The sequence below is a fragment of the Eschrichtius robustus genome, chromosome 10, assembly GCF_028021215.1.
Source record: "Eschrichtius robustus isolate mEscRob2 chromosome 10, mEscRob2.pri, whole genome shotgun sequence".
Classification (NCBI taxonomy): domain Eukaryota; kingdom Metazoa; phylum Chordata; class Mammalia; order Artiodactyla; family Eschrichtiidae; genus Eschrichtius; species Eschrichtius robustus.
The window spans coordinates 28,194,856-28,207,313 of record NC_090833.1 but is presented as its reverse complement, the minus strand read 5'-3'; the positions used below and the strand labels follow the sequence as shown (position 1 = coordinate 28,207,313).

The 12,458-nt window shown below is 38.2% G+C and overlaps 1 protein-coding gene across 5 annotated transcripts in view; it reads right to left on the bottom strand.

The window, feature by feature from the left end:
• ABCA1 (ATP binding cassette subfamily A member 1) overlaps nucleotides 1–12,458 on the bottom strand; it is a 181,829-nt gene that overhangs the window by 66,033 nt on the left and 103,338 nt on the right. For all 5 annotated transcript variants that reach the window (XM_068553820.1, XM_068553818.1, XM_068553821.1 and 2 more), the window contains one exon: nucleotides 7,769–7,945. In XM_068553820.1, the coding sequence (XP_068409921.1) occupies nucleotides 7,769–7,945 (177 nt within the window). The remainder of the gene's footprint in view (nucleotides 1–7,768; nucleotides 7,946–12,458) is intronic.

The window sequence follows — 12,458 nt, the reverse complement described above, 5'->3', positions numbered from 1 at the left end:
GAATGCATACAAAAACAAGACCCATATATATGTTGTCTACAAGAGACCCACTTCAGACCTAGGGACACATACAGACTGAAAGTGAGGGGATGGAAAAAGATATTCCATGCAAATGGAAATCAAAAGAAAGCTGGAGTAGCAATTCTCATATCAGACAAAATAGACTTTAAAACAAAGACTACTACAAGAGACAAAGAAGGACACTACATAATGATCAAGGGATCAATCCAAGAAGAAGATATAACAATTGTAAATATTTATACACCCAACATAGGAGCACCACAATACATAAGGCAAATGCTAACAGCCATAAAAGGGGAAATCGACAGTAACACAATCATAGTAGGGGACTTTAACACCCCACTTTCACCAATGGACAGATCATCCAAAATGAAAATAAATAAGGAAACACAAGCTTTAAATGACACATGAGACCAGATAGACTTAATTGATATTTTTAGGACATTCCATCCAAAACAACAGAATACACTTTCTTCTCAAGTGCACATGGAACATTCTCCAGGATAGATCGTATCTTGGGTTACAAATCAAGCCTCGGTAAATTTAAGAAAATTGAAATTGTATCAAGTATCTTTTCCGACCACAACGCTATGAGACTAGATATCAATTACAGGAAAAAAACTGTAAAAAATACAAACACATGGAGGCTAAACAATATGCTACTAAATAACCAAGAGATCATTGAAGAAATCAAAGGGAAATCAAAAAATACCTAGAAATGAATGACAATGAAAACACAACAACCCAACATCTATGGGATGCAGCAAAAGCAGTTCTAAGCGGGAATTTTATAGCAATACAATCCTACCTCAAGAAACAAGAAAAATCTCAAATAAACAACCTAACCTTACACCCAAAGCAATTAGAGAAAGAAGAACAAAAAAAACCCAAAGTTAGCAGAAGGAAAGAAATCATAAAGATCAGATCAGCCACTATGGAGAACAGTATGCAGGTTCCTTCAAAAACTAAAAATAGAACTACCATATGACCCACCAATCCCACTACAGGGCATATACCCTGAGAAAACCATAATTCAAAAAGAGACATGTACCACAACATTCACTGCAGCACTATTTACAATAGCCAGGAAATGGAAGCAATCTAAGTGTCCATCAACAGATGAATGGATAAAGAAGATGTGGCACATATATACAATGGAATATTAGTCAGCCATAAAAAGGAACAAAATTGAGTTATTTGTAGTGAGTTGGATGGACCTAGAGTCTGTCATACAGAGTGAAGTAAGTCAGAAAGAGAAAAACAAATACCATATGCTAACACATATATATGGAATCTGGAAAAAAAAAATGGTTCTGATGAACATAGGGGCAGTACAGGAATAAAGATGCAGACATAGAGAATGGACTTGAGGACAGGGGGAGTGGCAAGGGTAAGCTGGGATGAAGTGAGAGAGTAGCACTGACATATATATACTACCAAATGTAAAATAGATAGCTAGTGGGAAGCAGCCACATAGCACAGGGAGATCAGCTTGGGATAGCGAGGGTGGGAGGGAGATGCAAGAGGGAGGGGATATAGGGATATATGTATACATATAGCTGATTCACTTTGTTATAGAGTAGAAACTAACAACACTGTAAAGCAATTATACTCCAATAAAGATGTTAAAAAAAAAAGACAGTAATTTTTCCATCTCATACCACTATACAAAATTAAATTCCTCGTAGATTGAAAAGCTAAAACTAAAAATGAAAGTTTAAAAGATATAGAGGAGAAAATGTACTTATGAACCTAAGGTAGGGAAGGCCTTCTTAAAATACAGAAGTCCAAACCAAAAATGGGAACTAATGACTTCAACTTCTGAAAGTAAAAACTATACACAAAAAGATACCATCAGCAATGTGAAAAAACAAGCCAAAGACTGGAAGAAGAGATTTAAAAAAAATATTTTTAGAATAAAAATGGAATACCATGCAGCAGTTAAAATGAACCAGATGCCTCATTTATCAACATTGATAAATCTCAAGAACATAACGTTGAGTGAAAAAGACAAGTTGCAAATCAACATGCACACCTATACAATATGAACATATGCAAACCAATATCCTATATTGTTATTAACAGAATGCAAACATATATATGGTTGCATAAAAATATGCCACTCCAGGATAATGGTTATCTTTGAGGAAAGAGGGGGATATACAGGTGACATAAACTGTATCTGTAGTGTTTTCTTTCTTGAAAAGAATCTAAAGCAGGCATGGTAAAATGATGGATGTTGGTACATGAGTGTTATTTATGTTATTTCTGTACCTTTTTATATATTTGATCTATTTCATAATTTTCTTTTTAATTCAATGAAAGATAAGAGAGAGAGGGAGGAGGAAAGGAGATTGGCAGGAATGAAGGAAGGGTAAGAATATAAGTTGGCTTGAGTACGTATCAGATATGAAAGATGTCTAACTTCCTTGAACAAAATTAACCCCAGGCAATATGCCTTAAAATGAGGCCACACGATGAAGTCTGAGAACCATGTGCCTGCACCTACTGTTAACTGAGGTCTCCGGCTCATACTTACTTGACAAAGGCAGACAAAACTTGCCAATAGTATTTCCAAAGAGCTCTGGTAAGCCATTCACAGTTTGGAATTCCTCCTACTATTTTTCTTAACCAAAAACATTCCTTTGGCTATGAATTCATACAGGTCCCCATTGACCACAGGGGGCAAGATTTTCTTGTATGAAGGCAAATGGGGAAAAAGAGGGAAAATAAAACCTTTGGTGAAGACTGTACGTTCTGTGTTAAGCTAACAGGAATTCATGTATTATTCAATATTTTTAGATCACAACTAGATACTGTACTATCATTAATGGAAGAATAGACAAATGAGTATTACTCAAAAGCTCTTACCCATTTCTGCAAAATGTGTTAATCACAACATTGAAAGATTTCCTAAAAGCATGACATTCTGGGGCACTGGCCTGAGAATGACCAAGTCCACTGTGCCATCTTTTCTGGGCCTAATAAATGACTTCATTATATTCTTTCTATCCTCACTAGCTTTTTCCTTCCACATGAATTTTATTTTTTTCTTTTTTAAATTGAGGTAACTATGGTTTATAACATTATATACATTTCACGTGTACATTATATTCCTACATTCTATAATACACATTATATTTCTATATACGCTGCAGCATGTGCCCCACCAAAAATTTAGTTTAACTAAGTTGTAAAAGACTGAAACTTAAAAAAAAAAAAAAAAAGCAAAGTCAATTTGACTTTAATTTCTGAGCTGGTGTTTTATTTCAACTCAGTGTCCAGCACAGTTCCTGACACATAATAACTAGGTGTCCAATAAATATGCAAGAAAAATGAAAAGCAAAGGGAAGAGCACATTAGGAGGGTGAGAGATGCACTGGTGTGAGTGCTGCTTCAAAGGTCATTCAAATTCAGATATACTCTGTTTCATATTCACCTCATCAAGTCAAAGACCCTTCAGGACAAGGATAACTCTTCACTCCTCCTCCACCTGCTTCTTCGATCCTTGTGCAGTCCAGCTGTGAGCACACTAGTCCTCTGGGCACCTCAGGGCACCACTCACCTTACCTCCTTTGTCCTATGAACTGAGTTCCGCCTCTGCAAGAATGTGTTACACACCTCGGAAGACACAGGAACAGAACACTTTGTTCCATGGAGACAGAACTTTCCCTTTTCAGCTGAAAGTATAAGTCAAGGCAGTCTGGCCACATGGTCGTGAAGTGTCTAAGATGTTAGCAAGATGGAGGTCAATCTGCATGCCTGTCCTTGCTAACTCGAATCAGACACCGTTTTCCTCACCTCAAAAACCAGACACCATCTTCACATCAAGACAGGACTAGAGCCCAAGCCTACTTAACCACACAGACTTTCACTAGGGCTCACAGTGTCCCATATGAGACAAGACTGTTGTCAGGGAGCTGTTGGGAGGGCAGCCCTCACTTTACAGAACCCAGAACTTATGAAGAATTCCTCAAGTTTCCAGTCTCAGCCTTAAAGCTGGTTCTCAGTGCCCAGTGGAATGAAAGCTCCACGTGGACCTTGTCTGCGTTGTTCATGGCTGAACCTTCAGTGCCTTAGAACAGTACCTGGTACAAAGTAGACAGACAGTAAATATGCATTGGTTCTGTTGATGAATGTCTCATGCCTCGTTCAGAGATGCTCTGCTTCCCAAAGTCACTGCTCTTTGGTTTGTGCATTACAAACCTTAATGAGTAGTGTCTACTGTACTTTAGAATCACTCTCAGAATATGAGCAAAAAAGTACACAGGGCTGAAACGGGACTAATAATAAAAGCCAAGGGCACTGAAGAAACACTTCAAAGACAGAATGAAATATTGTTCCAATATATGTTCCAATCCAAAGGCAGTTATGGCAGAACGAATGCCCTCCCCAAAGCTGTCCACACCCTAATCTCTGGAACCTGTCAATCAGTTACTTCACCTGGTAAAAAGTACTTTACAGATGTAAAAAGTAATGAATGTTAAAATAGGGAGATTATCCTAGATTATCTGGATGGGTTCAGTCTAATCAAATGAGCCCTTAAAAGCAAAAAACTTTCAGGCTGGAGGCAGAGAGATGTAGCAGAAGGAAAAATCAGATTTAAAGCATGAGAGGGGCTCAAACCACTGTGGCTGGGGAGGGACCGTATGAAAAGCACGAGAAGGAATGCTGGCAGCCTCTAGGAGTAAAGACCAGCTCCCAGCTGACATCCAGGAAGAAAACAGGGACCTCAGTCCTACAACTTCAAGGAACTGAAATCAGCTACCAATCCGAATGAGCTCAGAAACAGATTCATGTTCAGAGCCTCCAAAAAAGGAATACAGCCCTGTGAACACCTTGATATGCAAAATTCATACCTTCATTTTATGCAAGGTATAACCAAGGCATAAACAAATAATCTACAGGATAAGAAGCCTTGGCAATACCTAAGCAAAGAATGCAATTTTTCATTGAAATATTCTTCAGGATTACTTTGCTTGGTATGACTGATTTCTAACACTGATTTATAAAAGAAAATTTCTACCTTACCAGCCACTGCTTTCAGCATATAATTTATATTACTCATATCAATTAAATTATTAACTTCTATTTATTGAGCATCTAATGTGTACCAGGCCTTATGCCAGGCTCTTCATATACCTGAGCAATAATCACAACCGAGGGTAAACTACATTATCTGTATGTAAAAGCCTCATTATCTGAGGCTTACAGAATCTAATGTATCTGAGGTCCCACAGCTGGTAAAATGCTGAGGCAGAATTTGAACCCAGATGCAGATGACCCCAGGCCTACAACCTTTCTACTCTGCCACACTTCCCCACTTCTGTCAAAATACTGGGGTCCAAGTGGTCATCAGGGAACTGAAGGAGACCCAGGAGAAAGAGTCAGAATACTTCGGTTGAAAAAGAGAGAAATAGCCACATCAAAAAGAAAGAAAGAAAGAAAGAGAGGAGAAATATTTCAAAACATGTCTCTCCGCAAAATCCACTTTTAGTACAGAAACACGTACCGACAGAACAGCTTCTCTCCCCTCCCCCGCAATGTTGGTTGCTGCTCCTATTGTATATCTTGGCTCAATTAACTGCCCATGTGCAACGAGGTCTCACGGCACACCCGTCTACCATCACCAATGTCAAAATTCCACCCAAGTGGCAGAAGCAAAAGGCTGCTTAATGCAAATCAAGTATCAATCCCAGTGCTCCAATTAAGGCACTGCTATAAGAGTCACATTTCAAAATGTTTGGAAGTCACTTCATCCCGAAAGTATCCCCTAAAACATCTTTACACAGAGCCATCCTGGCCACTCATTATGTTCTAATTCAAGAGCCCCATTTTCTGATTTTAGGAAGACCTCACAGCAACAGCTGACAGGCAGGAGCAGAACCTGAGATGCTCCTATGCCCAAGAGATGGGCAGGAAGCATACGGCAGCTACCCTACTCAACACCCACCGTGAACCAACTGGTCTACCAGGCACAACCACAACGTGACAGGATGGGCTGTGATGTAGCTGACAGTTTTGACAGTGCATTTCCATGTCCTCGATCTCGCTAATTTTCCCAACTAGGGAGAGATTTTCAAGTTGAACCCTAAGCTGCTGATTGTCAGATTATGAAGGCTGTACTATCATTCTACTTAGAGCATAATTCAGACATTATATAATTAGAGGGATTTTACTGGGTTGTGCACACAATAGGTGTTTAATGAGTAAACAGAAGTGAAACAATGAATGGGCACCAGGATAAATTACTATGTCTTCTAAAAGCACCCATCTTTCCAAAGTCTGAATCATCCCAGCTGAAAGGGTGAACATTTCTATCTTGTTGTGAAATAAAGCAAAACAGCCAAAACGGTCCAAGGAAATTGTCTACCATTTGTAACAACCTTTGACCCTCTGTCTCACAATGCAAAAAGTGCCAACAGGCTGCAAGTGTCTTCACAGATGAGCTTATCGATTATTTAGACCAGTTATCTGGGGCTGCAGACATCTCCATACAGAAACATACCTTACTAAAATTATACTCTAGAAACATTACCAGTGGAATCACAGAGCACTGAAAATAACTCAGTACATTTTCAACCACTGAAACAGAAAATACTATTTCTGGAATAAAACAAAAACAGATCTTAAGCATTAGGCCTAAGCCCTTCACACTGACGGGATCACCATCAACCCTGCCACAGAAGCATCCAAAAAGTCACAGTTTGACTACTACCTTCACCTCAGGCAGAAGCTATAGCATCAGAGAGTCAAGCTGGACACAAGGACTCCCTGATGGTCAGTCAAGAGTGTAAACCCTGGCATGTGTTTCTAAGGAATATTCTAGGGTATGATCCAGGCACAGGGTCCAGAAACAGAACCTTCTTAGTTTCTCAGGAGGGCCCATCTTTCTCTAGAGAAATCATGGTGTGCAAAGTCTCAGAGGATTCCAATTTCTTTCTATTATAATGAGGAACATCTCTTTCCAGGCACATCCTTCTTCTAGGGCTTTTCCCCTGGTTTTAAAAGAAACTACTGACAAATCAGAGAGCTCTATGGTGAATAGGAAACCTGAACACTGAATGCTAAAGGATGTTGTTCAAGGGGCATTTCACCAGAGCTCCAAGGAAACCCAAAGAAAGATACCTGTTCTGGAACAAGACATAACACATAGACGACCAGAATGCTCAGACTCATCCCTATTCTTGGATGTATTCTCATGGACTGCTTCTCTGAACTAGTGATTCCCAGCTGATGACTGGTCTTTGTTGGGATTATTTTTTTCTGTGAATGCAATTTTGTCATTGATTAAGCTAATTATTGACTGTGCTCCCATCCAATTCCAGGGTTTTCCCACTGAGACATCTTGATGTCTCCTTTCTGATAGGCTTTTAAAAATGAATAGGTACCCATATTCCCATCAATGGTTTTGAGACTTTTTAAAAAAAATCTGGAATTCCTTCTTCAGATGAACCCTTTCAATATTAAAAACCATAAAAAAGCAGGTTTTCTCTGATTGAAACAGGCACAAGGGACCTTAGACTTGGACTCAGAGCCACACCCTACTTACTCTTCCCCCATTTACTCTTGGGGAGGTGGCCCAAAAGTTTGAAAGGATAGTTAGAATACCACTGAGCCAAATTATGTCTCCAACTCCCAGACAGCCCTATATTTCTACAAAAACAAAGTCACGTTGCCCAAGGAAAAACGTCACATTCCGAAAGTATTAGTGCTTGAAGCTTCTCCACACAGCAATCCTACTCACCAGGATCGGCTTCAGAATGTCCAGGTTGGAATGAAGTATTTGCTCTGCTGCATCCAGTTTCTCCTTTGGCAGGCTGCAAAGCATGGAGACTTCTTGGTCACCAAGTCGAATCAGCTCTCCTAATTTTGATCCATTGCACAGATTGGTCAAATGTAACTGGTAGCCTTGCAAAAATACCTGGAAGCATTTCATGCAAAGAGAGAGAAGCAAAACTGGATTACAAAGATGGGAAGCAGGGTCCTTGAAGCCTTTTGGGGGACTTTACATCAATACAGCTTTGAAGAATGGACACTGCTGGACTCTGTCCAGTGCATAGTGTCTCTACTGAACTTTAGGATGGATCAAGGCATGATCCTACAGGACATTAAAACCAGAATGTGGCATTTGACTTATCACCTCCACACTCTTGTCCTTGTGAGGGGAAATCCTGACTGCAACTCTTCTTCTCAAAAGTGGGACACGTGATTCACCCAGTAGGAATCTAGAGTCTAAACTCCTAAAACCACTTTTATTAAAGAAAATAGAAAATTCTCATTATTTTGGAATGCATGATATCTTAAACTGGGGTTGGGCTGAATTATGAAAAAAAGGCATTTATACTATTTATTTGTAGATACAGATATTTAACTGCTGCAAAGAACTATGTTCAAACAATTTCAGAATGTGGAACTCTTCCTTTTACTGGTATCAGAGCAGAGTACTAGAAAGTCAAGCCCCTTACCTCACTGATAGGCCAGTTCTAAGTCTTTTTGGTTATTTTTTAAAATATTTATTTATTTATTTATTTTCTTATTAGTCATCCATTTTATACACATTAGTGTATACATGTCAATCCCAATCTCCCAATTCATCACACCACAACCACCACCCCCCGCCGCTTTTCCCCCTTGGGGTCCATACGTTTGTTCTCTACTTCTGCGACTCAATTTCTGCTCTGCAAACCGGTTCATCTGTACCATTTTCTAGGTTCCACATATATGCATTAATATACGATATTTGTTTTCCTCTTTCTGACTTAACTTCACTCTGTATGACAGTCTCTAGATGCATCCACGTCTCTACAAATCACCCAATTTCATTACTTTTTCTGGCTGAGTAATATTCCATTATATATATGCACCACAACTTCTTTATCCATTCGTCTGTCGATGGGCATTTAGGTTGCTTCCGTGACCTGGCTATTGTAAATAGTGCTGCAATGAACATTGGGGTGCATGTGTCTTTTTGAATTATGGTTTTCTCTGGGTATATGTCCAGTAGTGGGATTGCTGGGTCATATGGTACTTCTATTTTTAGTTCTTTAAGGAACCTCCATACTATTCTTCATAGTGGCTGTATCAATTTACATTCCCACCAACAGTGCAGGAGGGTTCCCTTTTCTCCACACCCTCTCCAGCATTTGTTGTTTGTAGATTTTCTGATGATGCCCATTCTAACTGGTGTGAGGTGATATCCCATTGTAGCTTTGATTTGCATTTCTCTAATAATTAGTGATGTTGAACAGCTTTTCATGTGCTTCTTGGCCATCGGTATGTCTTCTTTGGAGAAATGTCTATTTAGGCCTTCTGCCCATTTTTGGATTGGGTTGTTTTTTTTCATATTGAGATGCATGAGCTGTTTATATATTTTGGAGATTAATCCTTTGTCTGATGATTCATTTGCAAATATTTTCTCCCATTCTAAGGGTTGTCTTTTCATTTTGTTTATAGTTTCCTTTGCTATGCAAAAGCTTTTAAGTTTCATTAGATCCCATTTGTTTATTTTTCTTTTTATTTCCATTACTCTACGAGGTGGATCAAAAAATATCTTGCTGTGATTTATGTCAAAGAGTGTTCTTCCTATGTTTTCCTCTAAGAGTTTTATAGTGTCTGGTCTTACACTTGGTCTCTAATCCATTTTGAGTTTATTTTTGTGAATGGTGTTAGGGAATGTTCTAATTTCATTCTTTTATATGTAGCTGTCCAGTTTTCCCAGCACCACTTTTTGAAGAGACTCTTTTCTGCATTGTATATCCTTGCCTCCTTTGTCATAGATTAGTTGACCATAGGTGCGTGGGTTTATCTCTGGGCTTTCTATCTTGTTCCATTGATCTATGTTTCTGTTTTTGTGCCAGTACCATATTGTCTTGATGACTGTAGCTTTATAGTATAGTCTGAAGTCAGGGAGTCTGATTCCTCCAGCTCTGCTTTTTTCCCTCAAGACTGCTTTGGCTATTCGGGGTCTTTTGTGTATCCATACAAATTTTAAGATTTTTTGTTCTAGTTCCGTAAAAAATGCCATTGGTAATTTGATAGGAATTGCATTGAATCTGTAGATTGCTTTGGGTAGTAGAGTCATTTTCACAATATTGATTCTTCCAATCCAAGAACATGGTCTATCTCTCCATCTGTTGGTAGCATCTTTACTTTCTTTCATCAGTGTCTTATAGTTTTCTGCATACAGGTCTTTTGTCTCCCTAGGTAGGTTTATTCCTAGGTATTTTATTCTTTTTGTTGCAATGGTAAATGGAAGTGTTTCCTTAATTTCTCTTTCAGATTTTTCATCATTAGTGTATAAGAATGCAAGAGATTTCTGTGCATTCATTTTGTATCCTGCAACTTTACCAAATTCATTGATTAGCTCTAGTAGTTTTCTGGTGGCATCTTTAGGATTCTCTATGTATAATATCATGTCATCTGCAAACAGGGACAGTTTTACTTCTTCTTTTCCAGTTTGTATACCTTTTATTTCTTTTTCTTCTCTGATTGCCGTGGCTAGGACTTCCAAAACTATGTTGAATAATAGTGGTGAGAGTGGACATCCTCATCTTGTTCCTGATCTTAGAGGAAATGCTTTCAGTTTTTCACCATTGAGAATGATGTTTGCTGTGGGTTTGTCATATATGGCCTTTATTATGTTGAAGTAGGTTCCCTCCATGCCCACTTTCTGGAGAGTTTTTATCATAAATGGGTGTTGAATTTTGTCAAACGCTTTTCCTGCATCTATTGAGATGATCACATGGTTTTTATTCTTCAATTTGTTAATATGGTGTATCACTTGATTGATTTGCGTATATTGAAGAATCTTTGCATCTCTGGGATAAATCCCACTTGATCATGGTGTATGATCCTTTTAATGTGTTGTTGGGTTCTGTTTGCTAGAATTTTGTTGAGGATTTTTGCACCTGTATTCATCAGTGATATTGGTCTGTAATTTTCTGTTTTTGTAGTATCTTTGTCTGGTTTTGGTATCAGGGTGATGGTGGCCTCATAGAATGAGTTTGGGAGTTTTTCTTCATCTGCAATTTTTTGGAAGAGTTTGAGAAGGATGGCTGTTAGCTCTTCTCTAAATGTTTCATAGAATTCAACCTGTGAAGCCATCTGGTCCTGGACTTTTGTTTGCTGGAAGATTTTTAATCGCAGTTTCAATTTCATTACTTGTGATTGGTCTGTTCATATTTTCTATTTCTTCCTGGTTCAGTCTTGGAAGGTTATACCTTTCTAAGAATTTGTCCATTTCTTCCAGGTTGTCCATTTTATTGGCATAGAGTTGCTTGTAGTAGTCTCTTAGGATGCTTTGTATTTCTGTGGTGTCTGTTGTAACTTCTCCTTTTTCATTTGTAATTTTATTGATTTGAGTCCTCTCCCTCTTTTTCTTGATGAGTCTGCCTAATGGTTTATCAATTTTGTTTATCTTCTCAAAGAACCAGCTTTTAGTTTTATTGATCTTTGCTATTGTTTTCTGTTTCTATTTCATTTATTTCTGCTCTGATCTTTACGATTTCTTTCCTTCTGCTAACTTTGGGTTTTGTTGTTCTTCTTTCTCTAGTTCCTTTAGGTGTAAGGTTAGATTGTTTTGAAATTTTTCTTGTTTCTTGAGGTAGGTTTGTAAAGCTATAAACTTCCCTCTTAGAACTGCTTTTGCTGCATCCCATAGGTTTTGGATCGTCGTGTTTTCATTGTCATTTGTCTCTAGGTATTTTTTGATTTCCTCTTTGATTTTTTAGTGATCTCTTTGTTATTTAGTAACGTATTGTTTAGCCTCCATGTGTTTGTGTTTTTTACGGTTTTTTCCCTGTAATTCATTCCTAATCTCATAGTGTTGTGGTCAGAAAAGATGCTTGATATGATTTCAATTTTCTTAAATTTACTGAGGCTTGATTTGTGACCCAAGATGTGATCTATCCTGGAGAATGTTCTGTGCGCACTCGAGAAGAAAGTGTAATCTGCTGTTTTTGGATGGAATGTCCTATCAATTAAATCTATCTGGTCTATTGTGTCATTTAAAGCTTGCGTTTCCTTATTAATTTTCTTTTCGGATGATCTGTCCATTGGTGTAAGTGAGGTGTTAAAGTCCCCCACTATTATTGTGTCACTGTCGATTTCCTCTTTTATAGCTGTTAGCAGTTTCCTTATGTATTGAGGTGCTCCTATGTTGGGTGCATATATATTTATAATTGTTATATCTTCTTCTTGGATTGATCCCTTGATTGTTATGTAGTGTCCTTCCTTGTCTCTTGTAACATTCTTTATTTTAAAGTCTATTTTATCTGATATCAGTATTGCTACTCCAGCTTTCTTCTGATTTCCATTTGCATGGAATATCTTTTTCCATACCCTCACTTTCAGTCTGTATATGTCCCTAGGTCTAAAGTGGGTCTCTTGTAGACAGCATATATATGGGTCTTGTTTTTGTATCCATTCAGCAAGCC